Below are 22,783 nucleotides of genomic sequence, written 5' to 3'. Positions count from 1 at the left end.
ATTAATCTGGCAAAGGAAATTTCAAGGCAGTTGAAAGTTGAGGCATGGTTATTGTTGGGGGCTTTTTATGTTGCAAATCAAGATCAAAGAGTGCAGCAGATGACTTAAAACATTGTGAGTTTGGCCTGAAAGCTGTGGACTGTAAAAATAGAGCTAAAACTTTGACTATTTTTTAAAATTTTATTTAAAATGAAAAAGAGAAAAAACAAAACAAAGCGGTGTAAGGGTACAAGTAATACAGAACTACAAAAAAAGAAACAGTAAGAAATCACCAGTTAATAGATTACATATTATCATCTGAGAGATAGTTGCTCAAGTCACAGTATCAAAGAATACAAAGTAGACATTCAAACAGAGAGACTGCAAACAGTTGTGTTCAATGATCCAACCAAAAACATTAATATGCTAAGCTATTTAACACCCCTAAACACACTTGCTGTTGTATCTTTTAGAGCACTTTTTTTCCTTCTCTTTTTTTACAACAAAATTTACACATTTTAGGTTTTTTTTTTTTTTGTCTTTTCCGTTTTTATCGGTACCAGGGATCGAACTCACGACTGCCTGCTTTCAAGGCAGGCGCTTATGACGCTGAGCTAAATCCCCAGCCCCCACATTTTAGGTTTTATTACTCCTTGTTCATATTACTTTTTTTGGGGGAGAGAATAAAGTCAAATATGGCAAAACAAAGCTGTCAGTCAAAACCAAGGATAGACATAGCACATGATGTAAAACAGACTATAATGTTATCAACAATGGTTACCATAATGTCTCTTGTTTCCTTAAAAAGAATTGTCTATCTCATTAGATATTATAAAGTTGAACAAAACAGTAGAGAACAAGACCAATAAAACTTAAGCATTGTAAACATTACAGGACTTCCAAAGGAGACAATAGTCAAACCAGAATGGGCATCTTAGTGAATATTATTGCCTTCAAAGTAGTTGCCTATACCCTCAAACTTGATACTATCATACAGAATGGAACAGAGTCTAATCAGTCCAAACAAGATCGTGGGAGTATTACGGGACTTCAAAACAAGTTAATAGGAAAACAAAAAAGTTACTATTATACATCCTGCTAATTTTTTTAATTTTCCCCCTTAATTAAAAAAGCCATAAAAATAACTAAATAATTTTTTTAATGAATAAGGGAGAGATTGAGATAAAAGAGGACATAACAACATAACAATACAGGTCAAAGCATGACCGTTTCAGCAACCTAGTGCTTCACCACCAAATAACCCGACTTAATAGTAGTTACCATAGTGTCTGTCTTTTTCCGTGAAATATTTGAATAAAACTTCATATACTATAGCTTCAAATATTTCCATATCAAGAAGCCCAAAATAAAGCCTTTCCAATTAATAAGTGAAAACTTTATAAGGCTTCAAGGCCACATAATGGGGAATCATGATTACCACATATTTTTATATACTTGAATCATTACTTACATTAGGGAAACTATTTGGTATTCACACATGCGAGATTGATTATTTTGATTTATGAGTATGGTCTCAAGCTGCGCCCATTTATTGATAAATATCTCAATGTGATCCTTCTTTATAGATGAGTTATTACTCCATTGTATAGAAATACCACAACTTTTTTATCCATTCCTCAGTTGATGGACACTTGGGTTGTTTCCAAGATCTGGTGATTACAAATTGTGCTGCTATAAACATAGGTGCACATATATCACTGTGGTATGATGCTTTCAGTTCTTCTGGTAATATGCATAGAAGTAGATTAGCTGGAATAAATGGGACTTCCAATCCCAACTTTTTGAGAAATCTCCAGACTGACCTCCACAAAGGCTGTACCAGTCTACACTCCCACCAACAGTGCAGGAGAGTTCCTTTTTCCCCACAGCCTCTCCAGCATTTGTTGTTATTGGTTTTCGTGATCCTGGCCATTCTTTCAGGAGTGAGATGGTATCTCAGTGTGGTTTTAATTGGCATTTCTCTAATGACCAATGATGATGAACATTTTATCATGTATTTACTTGCCATTTGTATTTCTTCATCTGAGTAGTGCATATTCATCTCAGATGCCCATTTTTGGATTGGATTTTAGAATTTTGGAGGTCTGAGTTTTTTAAATTCTTTATATGTTTTAGACAAGAGTCCCTCATCTGAGAGAGAGTTCACTAAAATCTTTTCCCAGTTTGTGGGTTTTCTTTTCAATATGCTGGAGATTTCTTTTAACATGCAGAAACTTTTTTAATAAGAAGTGGTCCCAGTTATTGATTCTGGGAAGTATTGCCCATGAGGTTTGAGTCCCGTTCATGAATTCTCTACCTACTCCTATGTCTTCAAGATTTCTACCCAATTTGTATTCCAATAGATTGAAGGTTTCTGTTTTAATATTCAGATCTCTGACCCATTTAGATTTTAATTTAGTACATGGTGATAGACATGGGTCTAGCTTTAGTTTTCGGCAAAATGGAGATCCAGTTTTTCCAGCACCATTTATAAAGAGACTGTCGTTCTTCCAGTGAACCTGCTTGGCTCCTTTATCAAAGATAAGGTGGTTGAGTGTGTTTGTAGTTGTGGTTGTATCTTGTAATCTATTCCATTGATCTTCGGCTCTGTTTTGATTCCAATACCATGTTGATTTTACAACTGTTGCTTTGTAGTATAACTTCAAGTCAGGGATTGTGATGCCTCCTGCTTTGTCTTTGCTGCTTAGAATTGCCTTTGCTATTCTAGGTCTCTTCTGGTTCCAGATGAATTTTAAGAGTGATTTCTCTAGATCTATAAGGTATGTTGATAGTATTTTTATTGGGATTGCATTGAATCTGTATAACAGTTTTGGGAGAATGGCCATTTTCACAATGTTTGTTCTTCCTGTCCATGAGCAAGGGATGTCTTTCCATTTTCTGAGATCATCTTCAATTTCTTTTTTCTATGTATTATAATTTTCCTTGTATAGGTCTTTCACTTTTTTTGGAAGAGTAATTCCTAAATATTTCATTTTTTTGCTTGCTAATGTAAAGAGTGTGGTTTCTCTTATTTCCCTCTCTGTGATTTTGTTGTTTGTGTATAGGAATGCTATTGATTTCTGAGTATTGGTTTTGTATCCAGCTACATACTGGATTTATTTATTGAATCTAAGAGTCTTCTAATGGAGTTTAGGGGTCTTCTATGTAGAGTATCATGTCATCTGCAAACAACAGTAATTTAACTTCTTCTTTTCCTATCTTTACTCCTTTTATTTCTCTCTCTTGCCTAATTGCCCTGGCTAGTACTTCCAGTACTATATTAAATAGGAGTGGTGATAAAGGACATCCTTGTCTTGTGCCTGATTTTAAAGTAAAGGCTTTCAATTTTTGGCCATTTAGTATAATGCTGGCTGTTGGTTTGTCATAGATTGCCTTTATTATATTGAGGTAAAGACCATCTATTCCAATTTTCTGTAAAGTTCTTATCATGAATGAATGTTGGACCTTATCAAAGGCTTTTTCTGCATCTATAGAAATGATCATGTGATTCTTACTTTTGGCTTTATTGATATGGTGGATTACATTTATTGATTTACATATGTTGAACCATCCTTGCATTCCTGGGATGAATCCCACTTGGTCATGATATATAATGTTCTTGATGATTTGGTGCATCCTATTTGCCAATATTTTATTGAGGATTTTTGCATCTGTGTTCATTAGGGAGATCGGTCTATAGTTCTCTTTTTTAGTTGGGTCTTTCTCAGGTTTTGGTACTAGAGTAATATTTGCTTTCAGGAATGACTTAGGAAGGATTGCTTCCCTTTCAATTTCATTGAATAGTTTGAGGAGTGTCGGCATTAGGTCTTCTTTGTATTTCTTGTAGAATTCTGCAGTGAATCCATCTGGGCCTGAGCTCTTCTTTGTAGGTAAGGACTTAATTACATTTTCTTTTTTTTTAAATTTTATTTAAGAGGAAAAAGAGAAAAACACAAAACAAAACAAAGTGGTGTAAGGGTACACATAATACAGAACTACAAAAAAAAAAACATAATAGTAAGAAATCACCTGCTAATAGATTACATATTATCATCTTCGAAATAGTTGCTCAAATCACAGTATCAAAGAATACAAAGTGGACATTCAAACAGAGAGACTGCAAACAGCTGTGTTCAATGATCCAAAAACATTAATATAGTCAGCCATTTAACACCCCTAAACACAACTGCTGTTATATCCGTAGAGCTCTTTTTTTTTTTCCTTCTCTTTTTTTACAACAAAATTTACACATTTTGGATTTTATTACTCCTAGTCCTTATTACTTTTTTGGGGGGAAGAGAATATAGTCAAATATGGAAAACGAAGCTGCCACTCAAAACCAAGGATAGACATAGCACATAATATAGAACAGAGTACAAGGTTATCAACAATGGTTATCAAAATTGTCTCTTGTTTCCTTAAAAAGAATAGTCTATCTCATTAGATATTATAAAGTTGGACAAAACAGTAGAGAACAAGACCAATAAAACTTAGGCATTGTAAACATTACAGGACTTCCAAAGGAGACAACAGTCAAACCAGAATGGGCATCTTAGTGAATCTTATTGCCTTCAAAGTAGGTGCTTATACCCTCAAACTTGATACTATCATATAGAATGGAACAGAGTCTAATCAGTCAAAACAAGATCATGGGAGTATTACAGGACTTCAAACAAGTTAACAGTAAATCAAAAAGAGTTACTATAATATATGCTAATTAAAAAAATTTTTCCCTTTAATTAAAAAACATAAGAAATAACTAAATAATTTTTTTAAAGAATAAGGGAGAGATTGAGATAAGCTCCAACATGGCGTGGATCTCAGGAGACACTGCTAGATCTCTCCCTGGAAGGGCTGCAGGCTGCCACCCTGCCTCCACTCACAGGGAGGGGAGATGCTGACTTGGCTTCCCAGAGACCTAAGCTCCAACAGGGCTAGGATCTCAGGAGACACTGCTAGTTCTCCCCCTGGAAGGGCTGCAGTGGGCTAAACTACTGCTGCTTACCAGGGAGGGGAGGTGCTGGCTTGGCTTCCCAGAGTCCTAAGTTCCAGCATGGCGTGGATCTCAGGAGACACTGCTAGTTCTCCCCCTGGAAGGGCTGCAGGCTGCCACCCTGCCTCCGCTTACAGGGAGGAGAGACGCTGGCTTGGCTTCCCAGAGTCCTAAGCTCCAGCATGGTGTGGATCTCAGGAGACACTGCTAGTTCTCCCCCTGGAAGGGCTGCAGTGGGCTAAACTACCGCCGCTTACCAGGGAGGGGAGGTGCTGGCTTGGCTTCCCAGAGTCCTAAGTTCCAGCATGGCGTGGATCTCAGGAGACACTGCTAGTTCTCCCCCTGGAAGGGCTGCAGGCTGCCACCCTGCCTCCGCTTACAGGGAGGGGAGACGCTGGCTTGGCTTCCCAGAGTCCTAAGTTCCAGCATGGTGTGGATCTCAGGAGACACTGCTAGTTCTCCCCCTGGAAGGGCTGCAGTGGGCTAAGCTACCGCCGCTTACCAGGGAGGGGAGGTGCTGGCTTGGCTTCCCAGAGTCCTAAGTTCCAGCATGGCGTGGATCTCAGGAGACACTGCTAGTTCTCCCCCTGGAAGGGCTGCAGGCTGCCACCCTGCCTCCGCTTACAGGGAGGGGAGACGCTGGCTTGGCTTCCCAGAGTCCTAAGTTCCAGCATGGTGTGGATCTCAGGAGACACTGCTAGTTCTCCCCCTGGAAGGGCTGCAGGCTGCCACCCTGCCTCCGCTTACAGGGAGGGGAGGTGCTGGCTTGGCTTCCCAGAGTCCTAAGTTCCAGCATGGCGTGGATCTCAGGAGACACTGCTAGTTCTCCCCCTGGAAGGGCTGCAGGCTGCCACCCTGCCTCCGCTTACAGGGAGGGGAGGTGCTGGCTTGGCTTCCCAGAGTCCTAAGTTCCAGCATGGTGTGGATCTCAGGAGACACTGCTAGTTCTCCCCCTGGAAGGGCTGCAGGCTGCCACCCTGCCTCCGCTTACAGGGAGGGGAGACGCTGGCTTGGCTTCCCAGATTCCTAAGTTCCAGCATGGTGTGGATCTCAGGAGACACTGCTAGTTCTCCCCCTGGAAGGGCTGAAGTGGGCTAAACTACCGCCGCTTACCAGGGAGGGGAGGTGCTGGCTTGACTTCCCAGAGTCCTAAGTTCCAGCATGGCGTGGATCTCAGGAGACACTGCTAGTTCTCCCCCTGGAAGGGCTGCAGGCTGCCACCCTGCCTCCGCTTACAGGGAGGGGAGGTGCTGGCTTGGCTTCCCAGAGTCCTAAGTTCCAGCATGGTGTGGATCTCAGGAGACACTGCTAGTTCTCCCCCTGGAAGGGCTGAAGTGGGCTAAACTACCGCCGCTTACCAGGGAGGGGAGGTGCTGGCTTGGCTTCCCAGAGTCCTAAGTTCCAGCATGGCGTGGATCTCAGGAGACACTGCTAGTTCTCCCCCTGGAAGGGCTGCAGGCTGCCACCCTGCCTCCGCTTACAGGGAGGGGAGACGCTGGCTTGGCTTCCCAGAGTCCTAAGTTCCAGCATGGTGTGGATCTCAGGAGACACTGCCAGTTCTCTTAATTACATTTTCAATTTCATTAACAGAGATTGGGTTATTCAACAGTTTTACATTCTCTTGATCTAGCTTTGGTACTTCATACATTTCTAAGAATCTGTCTATTTCTTCTGTGTTATCAAACTTTTGAGAGTAGAGGTTTTTGAAATAGATGTTGATGATCTTCTGTATTTCTATTGGGTCTGTAGTGCTTTCACCTTTTTCATTTGTTATTGCATGAATTTGTAATTTGTAATTTCTTTAGTAAGCTTGGGTAGGGGCTTATCGATTTTATTTATTCTTTTAAAGAACCAAGTCTTTGATTCATTGATTCTTTGGATTGTTTTCTTAGTCTCTATTGCATTGATTTCTGCTCTGATTTTTATAATTTCCTCTCTTCTTTTGGCTTTGGGCTTGACTTGCTCTTCTTTTTCTAGTTGTTTGAGGTGTAGCATCAAGTTATTTATTTGTATTCATTCTGTTTTCCTGATGTGGGAACTCTGCAATAAATTTTCCTCTCAGGATGGTTTTCATTGCATCCCACAGATTCTGGTAAGTTGTATCTGCATTTTCATTTTCTTTTAGGCATTGTTTAATTTCTTCTTTAATTTCTTCTGGAACCCACTGATTACTGAAGAGTATGTTATTCAGTTTCCATGTGTTTGCAGGATTTTTGCAGTATCTTTTATCATTAATTTCTATTTTAAGAACGGTATGATCTGATAACATGCAAGGGATGATTTCAACTCTTGCATTTGTTTAAATATGTTCTGTGAGGTAATACATGGTCTATTTTAGAGAATGATCCATGTGCTGCTGAGAAGAATGTGTATTCTGATGTTGTTGTGTGGAACATTTTGTATATGCCTGTCAAATCCATTTGTTTGCAGGTGTGATTCAGTTCTGTTATTTCTTTGCTCATTTTCTGTCTGGTTGATCTGTCCCTTGTTGTCAATGGTGCATTAAGGTCTCCTGTTACAATTGTGTTACTCATAATTTGAGTTTTGATTTCTGTTAATAGTTGTTTTATATAACTGGGTGCTCTGGAGTTTGGTGCATATATATTTAAGATAGTCATCTTTTCCTCTTGGAGTTTTCCCTTAACGAGTATGTAGTGACCTTCTTTGTCCTTTATGGTCATTGTTGGTTTAAAGTTCACGTTGTCTGCAAACAGAATGGCTAATCCTGCTTTTTTTTTGGATTTCTGCTGCATGAAGTATTGTTTTCCATCCTTTGACTTTCCATCTGTGAATATCCTTCTGGGTTAGATGGGTGCCGTGTAAAAAGCATATGGTTGGATTTTGTTTCTTTATCCATTCTGCTAGTCTGTTTCTTTTGATTGGTGCATTGAGACCATTGACATTAATGGTTATTACTGTTAAATGCTGGTTTATTGTTGACATGTTATCTCTCTGCTGTTGCATCTTTATCTTTCTGTTCTGTTTAATTATCTGCTTTGCTTAGTAGTTTTTTCCTTTGTGTATCTAAACTGTCTTTCAATATTTTTTGCAGGGTTGGCTTGGTGTTCATGAAGTTCTTCAGCTGTTCTTTGTCATGGAAGTATCATATTTCACCATCAATTTTGAATGATAGTTTTATGTGATACATCATTCTAGGTTGGAAATCATTTTGCTTTAGGATCTGGAATACTTCACTCCACGCTCTTGACTTGATTGTTTGTGCTTAGAAGTCTGCTGTGATTCTGATAGGTTTTCCTTTATAAGTGATCTGTCTTTTCTCTCTGATAGCTTTTAATAATCTATTCTTGTGTTGGATTTCTGGGATAGTGATTAGTATATGTCAGGGTGTAGTTTTATTTTGGTTATGACTAATTGGAGTTCTATATGCTTCACTGATCCTGATGTCAGTTTCTGATCTCATGCTTGGGAAATTTTCAGCTATTACTTCTCTAAATATCCTCTTGACATCCTTTATGTTGTGTCCTTCTTTTTCATTAATCCCTATCCTTCTTATGTTATTCTTCTTTGCGTCGTCTTGCAGTTGTTCAATTGTTGTTTCCTGATTCCTTGTTATTTTTAAAAGATCTTTCCTTTCCTGTTCACTAGCTGCAATCCTGTCTTCAAGGTCTGAAATTCTATCTTTACTTTCACTGAGGTGGTTTTTACAATTTTCAGTGGAGTTTTTTATTTCCTGTATATCTCTGTGCATCTGCATTATGTATTCTGTTTGTTTCTTATATTGCTCGTCTAGGGATTCTATCTTTTTCTTTAATTCCTCCAATTTTTTATCTGTGTTTTCTTTAGATATATGCAGAATCTCTTTCATTTCTTTTATCATTTCTTCTTTTACCTGAGAGATTATTTTGAGTTTGAATTTCTTGAAAGCTTCCTTGAGTTGCTTGTTAATTTCAGTAGCTATTGTGTCTGATATTTGAGGTGAATGGCATATATTTTCTTCTATATACATCGCTCCTAGGGTTTCTTGAGATGGGCTGGAGGTTTGAGGTTGTAATTTGGTCTTTCATTTTGTCATTTTCCTATATTTCTGCGTTTCAAGTGGTATTTGAAAGCTTCCTCAAGGTCTGTTGCAAATCCCCTTCTATGTTTGCAGCTCCTGAGACTCTGGCACCCAGTTACCTCAAGCCACTGCACCTGTAGAAGCAATGGCCCTCTTCTGCCTGTTTAGAACTCTGTAGCTCCAGATAAGCTGGGCTTCAGGGCCACTGTGCTTCCCCCTGTTTGTTGGAAGCTCCACAGTTCTCCAAGTGCAGCCGTGATGGGGAGGTGGATGTAGAGGCCTCAAACCACTTATCCACTTCACTGCACCCAGAAGTTGGAGGGTCCCGAACAGTCTGGGCTTTGGGCAGCGTGTGCTGAGCACTTACCACAGGCCATGGGGCCTCTGGAACCTGCGATGCTCCCCTGCTTGCTGAGATAACCTCAGTCCTCCAGACACACGGGGAGGCAATACTTTGATTATTGAGAAGGAACAGAGAATTAAAAAGATGGACTGGGTGCATCCCAGGAAGCATCAGATCTCTACCTTTTGTAGCCTCAAAATTGCAAAAGTGAAACATTTTGCTCAGAGTAGAGAGCTGCAGAGTGCCGTGTCCTGGAGTGGGGACAGAAACCAGAGAAGATTCCAAAATGGCAGCAGCTGCACCAGAATTCAGAATAGTGGTGGCATAGAGAACTTATTTCTCACAATCAGGATCAGAGAGCTCAGTGATCCAGTCACTTGACTTCTACAGCCAAGAGTGAGGAAAGCCTGCCCACTACTCCAGCTGGACTTTGGCAATTCCACATGGCACTGGAGAATGCACAAGTTTTGAAATTAAGGCAGCTTCAACCCTGATTTAAGGAGGCATAAGGGAGCATCTCTTAATATGCCTGAGCTAATGCCAGCCTGTTCCAGGTTACCTTTGCTTATGTCACCCAGATAAACAACAAGGTGTCAGTGGTTTAAAACAGCAGTGTTCAATGGGAAATCTAGTGGAATGCTTTTGACGAGGAAGTTATGGTATCTGATGTAAATTTTAAGTGTATTTTCCTGGATCTAAGAAGACAGTGATTTCCTGCTATGGACCATGTGGTCCCCCACCCTGGCCTACCTCCTCCTTGTTCTGCTGCTGCTGGCCTCCTGTCTGCTCCCTGAAAGCCCCGCTGATTTCCACCTCAGGGCCTTGGCATTTACTCTTCTTTGATTGGAAATATTTTTCATGCAAAAATGCACATTGTGCCTTCTTTCCATGCAGGTCTGAGGGTAAATTCCACACAGGAAAGATGTTGCTTCACCTTGAAGAGTCTGTTTGTCTTCTGTTATATCATCCATCTCCATTTCTTTAGAACACTATTTCCTCTATCTGCCTGTTAGGTAAGCTAAGCCATCTGAGAGCAGAGACTTTGTTTTTATTGTTCATTGCTATATCTCCAATGTCTGTGATAATTTCCAGAACATACTAGATACCCAGTAAATATTCATTAAACAGAAGAAAAGAGTCTTAATGTTTCTAAAATTTGTACCTTACCATAAAAATAAACAAAAATATCTCTAAATCCATAAATACAAATAATTATCATGATAAAGATAATTAAAACTGGGCAAAGACAATGCATGTTGAACTTACAAAAGAAGTTCATATATTTATAAATATATGAAAAAGCTGAACATACTAGGAAGTAAAAACTTATAAATTTATGGTATACTTGTTTACCTGATATACTTGTTCACCTCCATAGTCATCAAACATTTACATGCCAATCACAATATCAGTTATCAACAGGGGTTGATAGTTTCTAGACACTCCCATAGAATGTGAAGTGCTGGGCAGCATCTTGCAGGCAGTTTGCTTATTTGTATTGAGGTCCTTAAAGATGAGAAGTCCATTCTCCCTAGAATTCTGCTTCTAGAAAATTGCCCCAACAAAATAATTACTAATCTCCACAGAGATCTATGGTCATGGTAACATTTCTTAATAAAAAGTTGAAAATATCAAAGTGGCTGAAATTATTTCAGTGGAGTAAGATATTTCAGATGTAAGGATCTTGGGGTCTCAATGCTACATGAATTTGCTTTTAGTTCCTGAAGGCTGTTCAGATGGAGGTAAAAAGGGCCAACAATCTACCTACAAAGCTGGCTGAGGTAAAGGATGCAAAGTCAGCCCTCCACAGAGGTTCAGAGACATACAATGTCCTCAGCAGCTGTGGAGGAGTGAGCCTGGGCAGAGCCCACATGAAGGGAGTAATGGTCCCAGGGGCAGCATCGATTCTGTGTTGGTTTCATGTTAGAGAAGAACAGTAGATGAGGCAGATGCAGTTTTAGGAACATGGATACCCTCCATCATGTGTGAGGAAAAGATATATACATTACTTTATTAATGAGTTTTTAAAATTAACTGTGTTAAAATCCCTTACCTGTCAAGGTCATAGCTATACCGAGTCACCCCTCTGATTCCTCAGGGACTTGGTCCAGGATCTGATTTACAGGTGCTCAGTCTTTTATATAAAGTGGCTGTGAATCACCTCTGGGTAATTTATGATACTGCAGTGTAATGACATGAAAGTGGTTGTCATACAGAGCTTTTTAAGGAATGGAAAGAAAGAAATCTGCAAGTTCAGTAAAGATGGTACTTTTTGGGGGGAGGTGACATTTTCTCCCTGAGGTTGGTTGATGCAGCGATGTAGGATCTGTGAATATCGAAGCCCAAATATCTATGTATGTATGTATGTATGTATGTATGTATGTATGTATGTATCTATCTATCTATCTATCTATCATCTATCTATCCTATCTACCTATCATCAATAAACAAATAAAGACATTTATGGATTATAATGCTTCACCTGACACTTTAATAGCATCTTACTGTGTTTTGTATGTACCTTTTCTGTGCAACCTACCCTTTATTACCCCAGAGCTTGGAGGTTTTCCATGTCTGAGAATCACTGAAAGGTCTTTTGCCTTTGGTCTAGGATGACATCCTAGGTTTATTCAAGTGCATGGGAAATAGCCACTTTAGCTGACATTGGCAAGGTTGCAACTTGGTTCCTTCTTTTCCTGAGGTCTCCTAGGCTTCCAGGGTAGTGTCTTAAGGTGTGGTGCCCAGTGGCCCAACATTCATGACCTGCCCAGTGAGGCCTCTCTTCTCAGGGTGCTGCAGTGGGTTTCAGGTACCTCCCACTGGGATAGCTTCTTAACAGTTCATTTTTGCCTTATATACTCACCCCAGTGGAACAATATAAAAACAGTACATAAGCTTCTAATTTAAAAAGTACACGAACACCTATTGCAAACATTTTAGATTAATACTAAGCATGTTAGCAATTAATCTGAGTGTTTGATATGTATCACCTCTGTTAAAATTTCCACCCAAGGAAGTGATGTACAGAAGTGACACAAACTCACAAGGTAGTGGGAGGATTTGAACCCAAGCAATTTATTGCCAGAGCTATGTGCTAGATAAGTATGTTCTGGAACATTTCCCTTCAGTGGTTAATGCTGCTTATTGGAATGGTGTGGGTACAGAGGTTTCACTTCTTTCTGTATGTTTATTGATACCACTCAAGTTTTCTATATAAGTTGTATGAATTTTCAGCTATGTGACAGACTGTCCACCACCTCAGCTCTTCTGCTTTGGTCCTGCATCCCAAGTGCATCCCAAGTGGTTATTCCCACTCTCAGACTCTTGGGTTTACAAGTTGGTAGAATATAGTAGCAATAGTATCAATCTCACGGGATTTTTGTGACTACTCCATCCATTAAACACAATTAGTGTACTGTGCCAGGTACTGTTCTGAGTACTCAATATGTAGCAGATTAAATATTAATTGAACAATGAGTAAGCAGGTTCCTGGGGCTTCACGTGGTCATTTATGTCACTTTTGTCTCTAAATGAAGCTGACCAGAGTCTCCTTGGGTTGATGACCACCACTAAGACAGCAGAGCACAGAAGTTGCTCCCTCGCCTCCCAAGATGTGATCAACTTGAGATACAGGCAGACAGGATGGAGATGGAGTAGGGAGGAGCCAAGGATGCTGAGAGTACAGGGGCTCACTTCTGAAGGCGTCTTTCCCCTGGGAGTTGGAGAAGCCTAATTAGCAGCTTAGGGCCTGATTAGAAACTCCAGTGAAGGAGTTTCTAAGTCAAACCCCTTTGCCTCAGTCTTCTAATTGCCTTCCTGGAGTGAAGAAGGATCCAGCCAGGACAGGGAAGGGATCGAGGGCCATTAAATATGCTCCTGTGCGTGCCTGGGCTCCTGAGCTGCAGGGGATATAGATGTATATTTCTCTGGCCTCCAGGACCCCACTTAGGCACCATATTCTGTCCACCTTCACCCAGCATTTGAGCTTTGGGAAGGACCACTTGGCCCTCCTGGAGGTGAGTGGGGCTGTGGTAAATCAGAGAGAACATGAGCTGTTGTCTGGTTTGGAAATGTACTTCACAGCCTGTGTCTTTGTTTCCTACTAAGTCAGCTCAAAGCCAAGTGTGATCTTTCTGGGAGGACAGTGTACTATGACTTCCTGCCTTCACTTCTCCTCTGCAATGATTTAAACCACTAGCCTTTGTTTCTTCAGCTATAAAATGGGATTGCTAAATTCCCGACTTGACCCAGGTGACTGTTTACAGCCTCAGAAGACACAAGGTAGGAGGAATCGTGTGGAGAGGTGGATGTGAAGCTATTACTGACAGGGCAGAGAAAGTGCGCCTCCTCTTTCATCTAAGAAACTCGTAAAGCTCTGGCAGGTGTTTGGGGTGATTTTGCAGTACAGAGAGAGCTGGAAGCTGTAGGTGGAATGAGCTCCTCTGTGTGTGTGTGTGTGTGTGTGTGTGGAGTGTTTTCTCCTTCCTTGGGACTGTTCAGGCTTCATAGTCGTGTTTATTCAGAAAAGATCAATGTGAGTTCAGAAATCAGCTTCCGGTGTGCTAGAAGGGATTTCTGCTCTTTGTGACTGGAAAACCTTAGACCCCTACTATTCAGAGGTGGCACAGCTAATTCCTGTCCTTGGCTGGGCCACAGCTCAGGCACACAGAACTGAAGTGTCTCCTTTGGGAGCCGATCAGCTGGGGGCTGACTTTGGGAGAAGCTCACAGGAGGTGAAGGGGCGAAAGGGTCCCAGCCAGAGCTAAGGATGATTGATGCCCCATAACTGCTCTGTCAAGCTTGCTGTCTTCCCATCATCACAACTCGTCTCCCTTCCCAATTCCCTTTGAGAGAAGTGTAGCTCACCTGGTCCCATCATGTTCAGAGATGCGGAGAGTTTAGTAACTGTGGGATCAGAAAAGTTGTGCTAAGACTTTCAAAGGAGGAGCTGCCCAGGCAATGGGAAGAGCATCTCCTCGGGCTTCAGAGACACGGGTTTGGTCATTTCAGCCTTGGCTTGACTGCTGACTGACTGTATGTGGGTAAGGCCCCCCTTACCTTGGGCTCTCTCTCCTCATCTCTGGGATGAGGGTAATGTTAATTAATCAGTGAAGGCAAAAGGGTGGATCCATGAGCTTTGGAGACTCCTCTAAGTCCAAGGATTCTCCTGCATGCTCCTGCATGCTCTACCCTGTGAGCTGCTGGGTCAAAGTGAGGAGACATGGGGAAAGAGATGGGTAAAAAACTGGAGGTCAGAGTTCGGCTGGATTTTTATGCTGTTCCAGAGGCTTATTGTAGGACCACAAGGTGAAGAAGGACATTAAGATCTCAGGATTTCCTGTCTACCCACTCTCCTAGGCAGAGCAAGTGATGGTATCTTATTGAGTGGCTTTGTGGTTGGGAGAAAGAGTCTGGGTCTTGGTTCTGGCAGTTTTTCTTCCCTGTCCTGTGACCCTTGGCCATGTCAGTTGAATTCTCTGTCCCACTTCCTCCATCTTCAAAGGGACTGCGTGAGGGTCAGATGAGGTAAAGGGTGCACAGTATTCTAAACTAAGGGGTTATGAGTAATTCCTAATATTTTTGAGGGTGAATTCACACCTTCCAATGTATATAACAGAATCAGCCTTGGTGGCACACACAATAAGCCATCTCACTTCACCTTCACAAGCACTCCTGTGGACCAGGGAGTGTCAGGGACATCCTACAGAGCAGTGTAAGTCCAGGAAACTGAAGCAACTGGCTAAGATTTGGTCCCACTGTGAAAGAACTTCTGAGCCTCCTGGTTCCATACTGGTTCTGCTTTTCTGCTAGTTGCAGTGCTAATGTATTGATAGAAAAACTTTTCCGGTGTCGATGTGAGTTTTTACTCAACTAAAAAATAGTCAACTAAAGTTTTCTCCCCCAAAACAAATTTCTGAGAGAAGCAGTGCCCTCCTGGATCAGGACTTTTCACCCCCAGCCTGAACACCTGTAAGGGAGGTGGGAAGAGGAGACATATTTTCCCACCATTTAAACACACTGAAGACCCACATCTTCCCCAGAACACATTGTACTTCATTCTATTCCACTCTTTCTACCTAAGTCAGCACGGGCATGAGATGCCAGTTTGACGATAGGGCCAGAGGAAGAATACTCATTATTCGTGTTCATTTAATTTTATACATTTATCACGGCACCCTCAGTGTCTGGCATGCTTCTTGGAGAAAATCTTTTTAGCTTTTGTAAGTTTTTCTTGGCTGCAGAATTCCAGCTGAGAACACTGGCTACATAACTGTGGGGACATCACACAACCTTTATACCATGCTGTTTTAAAATAAGCTTAAACCTAGGTTGGAGGCTCTAAGTGGATTAGTTTTATTAAGCTATCTAAGTGTGCTGTAGATCTATAGCTGTGTGGTTCCCACGGTGTATTCTATTATGAATTGGTCTCCGAGTGCTTGGAGCAAGTCCTTGCAAGCACACACCTCTCTATGTTTAGAATTAGCTTCCTGTACATTATCTTATCTGATCCCTTGTGGCTCCTTATTTCTTAGACCCAGAGATTTTTTTGCTGTTTGATGACAAATGTAGCCTGTTAAAGCCCACTGGGTGTTTTCTCTTCTGAAGCTCCCATTTGCTTCTGAGGATCACAGGAGAGTTTGGGGAGCATTGATAATCTCAAAGACCAGAGAGTGTTGAGGTCTTTCTCCTTTAGCTTTAGAACACATGAGGATTACATGTCCTGGGTGTGTGCTCCACTGGCGGGTGGCCCTGTGCAGACCTAATCGTGGTGGGGAAGGGTAGCCCAGACCTCTTGAGGTCCACTTTGGGAAGGGCCCCCACACCCTCTGAAGTGTATGTGTGAGTGATCAAGTTAGAGAACAGACTCCTGAGAACACAAAATGCCGACATTGCTCCATGTGGGGGAGGATACTGGCTCAGGTGGTCATCAGCATTCATTGACTCTGAGTGCATCAGCAATTTCAAGTATTTTGTGGGTTTTGAGAGCAAGAATCTGCAGCTTCAGTGTTCTATTCAGACTTCCCAGAATCTCAGCTTATCTGAATTTCCAGGGACCAAACTTTTCTTTTGAGGCCATACAGACCTATGATTCTTCTCTCCACTTGGAGATTTTGCTGAGTTCTTTGTTTTGCCTAATATTAATCATTAAGATACTGACTGGTCATTGTATCTAGAATTACAAATTATTATGGACTAGTTGAGGAATTTAAACAAGGCATCACATGGCCAGGTAATAGTTCTCGGAGGGAAGCATCCTTGGTTGCTTTTCTGTAGATCTGCAGTCCTGGTTATAGAGTTCTCCTCCTGCCCCTTGTGGAATGGACACAGCTGACTCTCTGAATGCCACAGGAAGGTCTGCTGTGAAAGAAGAGACCCTCTCTTGCCCTCCTTGATACTATTCACTGTCACGAAGGGAAGACCCAGGTCACCTAGATTTAGACTGAAGGTCTCTGGAGGTGGCTGTAATATCTGAGACCCGCAGCTGTCCCTGAAAATTCCCACATTCTCCCCTGAGCATCTACCTTCCCTCATCGCCTTCATAGAGCTCAATCTGATTGTGGTGAACCAGTTTTTGTGCACTATCATTATGGACGCCATTTGGCAAAGTCTTCAGGTGGCATAATTACTGGCCTGATACTGTCAGGGCTAATCATTTTCATTATCTTGGCATCTAGCAAGCAGCCAATTTTATTTTGTATTTATTTATTCATCAATACCTCTTTCCAGAGGAGATTCAAAGTGGTTTGTAAAAATACACTACACGCAACAAGATAAAACAAATTAAAAATGAGGAATGAGACTTGGATGCAGCAACAGTATCTGTATCTGCAGGCAGATGGTACCAAGGAGCTGGAACAGGGTTAGTTCATTGACCTGAATTCTTGCAGCTGAAATCTGTGCTAGTGGAGATGATCTTCAGTGGGTGAAGAGACTTCATGTGAGTTCATTCCACTGCTGTCCTTGAGTACCCATTCTATTCTCTTGTCTCTGTAGACTATACACATCAGCAAAGGTGACACTACAAGAAAGGGAACATATGTAGTATTTCAACTCAGAATTGCAGTCATTCGCCAGACTTTTTATTTAACTGATGTTAATCTAGTCTTTGCCCATGTATAAGGGGTGATGTATGCAAAGCCATTAGAAAAAGACCTGAGTATAAAAATGTGTCATGACGTACTCTCACTACAATCATATGAAGTGGTTGCAATTGTGAGCTTGAGATGTGCAGCTTTTGGGGGTGACTGAAATACCTGCGTAGCATTTTCCCTAGACCAAGTTATTTAATCTCTACAAGCCCGTTTGCTAGTCTATAAGAAGGAGAAACAAGAATATGTCCTGTATTGGAAAGTAAGTGAGGCAGTGTATACGGAATATCTATAACAGTACTTAGTATACTATGCTCTGAACAGTAGCCATTGTGATTATTAAAAGGTAAAATCAAACACATTTAGTTCAAAGTTTAAGTTGGCTTTTATTTGTGATTCTAGATTTGAGAAACATCTCACTCTCTAGATTAAAATGGGAGTTCCAATGTGTGAAGCAGAGGAGACTGGTTTTATAGACCAAAAAGGGCTGAGGAAAAAGAAACAGGATAATAATCTGGTCCTTTTGAAGATACTTTCCTTATAAAGCTTAAAACAGAAGGGGCTTCCTTATCGTGTCAACTGAAACTGCTCTGTTTGGCGATCTTACTATTATCTCTCTCCCGAGTCCAAGCGATAACCTCCTATGCCTTTAGTGTAGTGACATTCTTAGAGATCTCTTTCCCTGTTCATGGAATCTTAGGAAGAAAAGGGAAGAGACCCTAGTGTTGTAGAACAGGAGCAGCATTTGAGCTTCTTTGGTGCAGTCATGCTGTGTGAGGATGCAGATTTCACAGCCTGGACCTGAACGCAGGTTTCCAGAGGCAATTTCTGCTTCCCTAACACCTGTTCTCTCTGGCTTACAGTGACCTCCCCAGGCCATATGCTTCCCTGAGGAGACACCTCCTTCCTATCAGTAGAGACTTGAATGTCTCTTGGGGTAGTGGGGAAATGAAGTGGGTCTCTTGACTTGTGTCTTCCCAGTGAGGTCTTCCAGAAGCCCAGCAGTTGTGTCTACTTCTTGGGCTGAAGTGATGGGCGATGGAGGTTCATGGAAAGCACAGAGCATTTGGTTCCAGGAGCCTTGGTGCTGTTTATTAATTGTTTGCTCTTAAAAAAGTGACTTAACCATTTTAAGCCCCATTTAACTCAGCAATAAAGTGGAGAGAACTTTGATTTCTGAATGACGAACAACTTAGTGATTGAAGAATATTTGCAACAATTTCATGTTTCAGGGGTTTTCTGTGTATTAAGCACAGTGTGTTTCAGTGAATTATATCTTTTACTTCTCACAGCACAGCAGTTCTATCATTGTAACTGCAGAGGTGTGAAAAATGAGACTCCACAGGTTAAGGGTTAGTTCAGGGTCACACAAATAGAAATGACTAAGTCTGCATCTGGTGCAGGCTCTGTCTTGGGGCCCATTTTCTCATGCATATGTGAGACTCCAGCCTCATCTTTATGCTGGATGGTTCTAGACATCATGCAACTTCCAGGATGCCAGGTACTACACGTTGTTATTATGAAGGTAACTATTCTGGATACAGTTGTTTTTCAAGTACCTCATGAGGACCTGGAGAACGCCATGTGTTTTGTCAGGGCTGGCTTTGTTGTGGGCGTTTTGTGACATTATTATTTTTAAAATTTGGGGGAGGGGATAAATGATGCATGAGGTTACCTGATCACCACCATTTCTTAATTCATTTTAATGAGCCTCTCATGATGGTCCTGTTTAATGGCTTCTGTTTATTTTGATAGTCTGAACTCTGCACACCTGGCAGTGTATTCTCCCATAACATCACCTTCTATCCTGGTAGACCATGTATTTCTTCTTCTTTTTAAAATGCATCACCCAAGCATAGCTCCCTTGAGGTAATTGCTTCTTGAGAACAAGCATCTTCACCTGCCTGGTTCTGAGGAACCAGAAGAATGCCTCCTACTTGGTAAGCTCTCAGAAGATTCTTATTGAATAAGTATGAGAATACAGGCTCTTCTTTTCTTTGGTTGGACTGATCTGTGGAACTCATAAGAACACAGCAATTGTGACCAACATAAGGTAAGATTTGACCCTAAGAATAGGAAAACAATCTGAATATTTATACCTTTATTCCATCATTAGATCAGCTTTTATCAAACTTTGAAAATTTTACTTTGTTATTTATATTAAATGAGACCTTTCTCAAATTCAGTTTTTGTTTCAAGGATGGAAAGAGGACAAGTAGAATCACCTTTTAAGTTCACATTACATATTTTCAGTGCATCACATTACTAGCAGCCAAATCACAGAGACAGAAGTACCCTAATACTTGGCAAAAATCCCATTTGTATTAGAATACTAAACTCAGTGTGATGGCTTTATCCCTTAATGAACTTTGCAAGCTAATTCTGGAATGGCTTGATTCATCTGACTGATATTGATCTGGCATTTAAAAAAATGGGACAGGTCCTTGGAAATAAGAGGAGAACTTGGAAATAAGGCCATGTTGCTTGGCAGGAAGAGAGAGGAAGAAGCCACCTGGCAGGGAACAAGCTGAGGAGACTCTGTCCATGCCTGACTTGTATGACCCTTGGTCTAGCTTCTGAGTCTCTTCTGCTTATATATATATCAAACACAACCTCAAAGGAAGGCAGAGTTGATGCTGAGCTTCAGGGGGGCTGTAGACTGGGAGATAAGACTATGGAATGCACTTAAGAGCATGTTGCTTATGTGATCCCAGGACTTAGAAAAAATGGTTTTTATGGTTTATTTATTTACTTAATTGACAAATGAAAATTGTGTTCTGGTTTGGATCTGGAGTGTACTCCTCAAAGCCTTGTGCTCAGAGGAGGGGCTTTGGGAAAGTGATTGGATTATAGAAGCATTGAACTCAGGCATGGATTAGAGCTCAGAGCTAAATGTGCTGTTAGGAGGTGGAGGTCTGGTCTGAAGGGAAAGGTCTCTGGGTATGTGACCTGGAAGGGTTTATTTCCCCTGCGCTTCCTCTCTTCCACGAGCAGCTTTCCTCCAACCAGGCACTTCCGTCTTGGCATTGACCATGCAAAGACTGGAATTTCTAAAACTGTGGGCCAAAAGAAATGCCTCTTCCTTTAAGTTGCTGGTTTTGAGTATTGCATCTGGTAGAGAAAATGACTAAAATTTATGGTGTATAATGATGAAATATATAAATATTATAGTTGGCTAAACCAAGATAATCAACACATTTGATTTCACATACTAATTTTTGTGTGGTGAGAACAGAAAATCTCAGCAATTTTGAAATACATAGTACATTTTTATTAACTGTAATCACATGTTGTACAGTGAATCTCTTGAATTTAGTGAGCTTTCATATCCTTTGACCAACATCTTGTCTGTCCTCTCACCCCAATCCCTGGTAACTGCTCTTCTATTTATTCATGTTTAAATTTCTTAGATTCCATGTATGAGACTATGTTTGTTTTGGTACTTGTCTTTCTATTCCTGGGTTATTTCATTTTATCTACTATATTCCAAGTTGATTCCTGTGGTCAAGAATAACAAGATCTCCTTCCTTTTCACAGCTGAATAGTGTTTCATGGTGTGTGTATATATTGTGCTTAGAAAAAGTAATTCTAAGTGCATGTGAGTGAGGCATGGTATGCACCTTCTGTTCCTCACCAAAATGTTATGACTCTGGATTTGTAATCCAAATTGAGAAGGAGGTTGAGGTTCAGAAAAGTGAATTAACTTGATCAAAGTCCGAAAGAATTTAAAACTGCATCTGAACGTAGAGCCCTATTCTCAATACTATACTGTGAAGTTTCTCCAAGCAAGTGCTGGCTCCATCTGAAGCTGACAGAAGTTCCAATATGGCATCTGCAGGGTTTGGAAGGAAACAAGGAGCCGGGTTCCTTCTTTGCTCCTGCCTGTTTACATTGAAATTGTGATCTATTCACCTCACTACTTTGTCCTGCATAGTCTGTCAAAAAGTGGGATTTGCAATCTGGTTACCACGGTCTTCTGAAATGTTAAGTGAAATAAAGTTTATGAAAGATAATGAAGTGCTTTTCCATTCTAACAGGTCATTACTATTGAACAATGGTCAAGCCGTAGTCACTTTATCTTCTGTAAGAATCTACTATTTTTATTTTCATTTTAGCAGAGAGCTTTGGTTTCATGGCAGAGAACGGTACCGGAGTGGTGGAATTTGTTCTGATGGGCTTCCAGCTCCAGGCGGCACAGGGAATGGGTCTCTTCATTGTGTTTCTGGCCTGCTACCTCATAACCCTTGGGGGCAACCTGGGCATGATTTTGCTCATCCAGAGCGACCCCCGGCTGCACACACCCATGTACTTCTTCCTTGGCCACCTCTCCTTCCTGGACAGTTGCTACTCTTCTGTTACTGTCCCTCAGTTGCTAAAGACTTTGGGGACCCACAAGGTGATCATCACCTTTGAGCGCTGTGCCACCCAGTTCTTCTTTTTCACACTCTATGCGTGCACTGAATGCTTCCTCTTGGCTGTGATGGCCTATGACCGCTACATGGCTGTGTGCAATCCCCTCCTCTACACGGCTGTGTGCAATCCCCTCCTCTACACCATGGCTATGACACCACGGATGTGTCTGGGACTGGTGGCTACTGTCTATGCGGGTGCCATGGTGAATTCTGTGGTCCGTACTGGATGCACCTTCTCCATCTCCTTCTGTAAGTCCAACCACATTGATTTCTTCTTCTGTGACCTCCCACCCCTGCTGAAACTCGCCTGCGGTGAGACTCGCCTACGGGAGCAGGTGATCTTCCTCTTGGCTTTCTTGGTCATTACAACTAGCACCTCAGTGATTCTTGTGTCCTATCTCTTCATCATTCGAGCTATTCTGAAGATTCGCACGGCAAGTGGCAAAGCCAAGACCTTCTCCACTTGTGCATCCCATATGACAGCAGTCGCTCTATTTTTTGGGACACTTGTATTCATATACCTGAAAGGGAACATGGGAAAATCCCTCTGGGAAGACAAGATTGTGTCTGTGTTTTATACCGTGGTCATCCCTATGCTAAACCCAATAATCTATAGCATGAGAAACAAGGAAGTGAAGGAAGCTTTGAAGAAAGTTCTCAGAAGAATGAAGGTTTCCTAAGCAGAGTAAGACTAAGCTCCGTTAGTCTACAAGGCCCTGAGGATCACCCTTTAGGCTTTCTCTTGTCCCCCTAGCACACAAGGCAAATCTCACAACAGCAAAGGTATGCTTAGGCAGAAAGTGTAGATTTAGATTCTGGAGCTTCATTAGCTCTATGATCTATTGATCCAGAAATACTTTGCCTCAGTTTTTTCATCAGGAAATAAAAATCTGCCTTGGTATGGTTGAAAGTCCAGAGCGCTTTAGCTAGGAGCAAGAGAGATGGAGT

General features: G+C 41.4%; 1 protein-coding gene across 1 annotated transcript; it reads left to right on the top strand.

Moving 5' to 3' along the window:
- The first annotated feature begins 21,555 nt into the window (after positions 1 to 21,555).
- Positions 21,556 to 22,515, top strand: LOC100724075 (olfactory receptor 9I1-like). The gene has a single exon (XM_003464227.2). The coding sequence runs from the start codon at positions 21,556 to 21,558 to the stop codon at positions 22,513 to 22,515; it is 960 nt and encodes a 319-aa protein (XP_003464275.2).
- The last annotated feature ends 268 nt before the right edge of the window (positions 22,516 to 22,783 follow it).

This window comes from Cavia porcellus, unplaced genomic scaffold (genome assembly GCF_034190915.1).
Source record: "Cavia porcellus strain 051 isolate PalLab524CR breed Dunkin Hartley unplaced genomic scaffold, mCavPor4.1 scaffold_17, whole genome shotgun sequence".
Lineage (NCBI taxonomy): Eukaryota > Metazoa > Chordata > Mammalia > Rodentia > Caviidae > Cavia > Cavia porcellus.
This window is presented reverse-complemented; position numbering and strand designations above follow the sequence as displayed.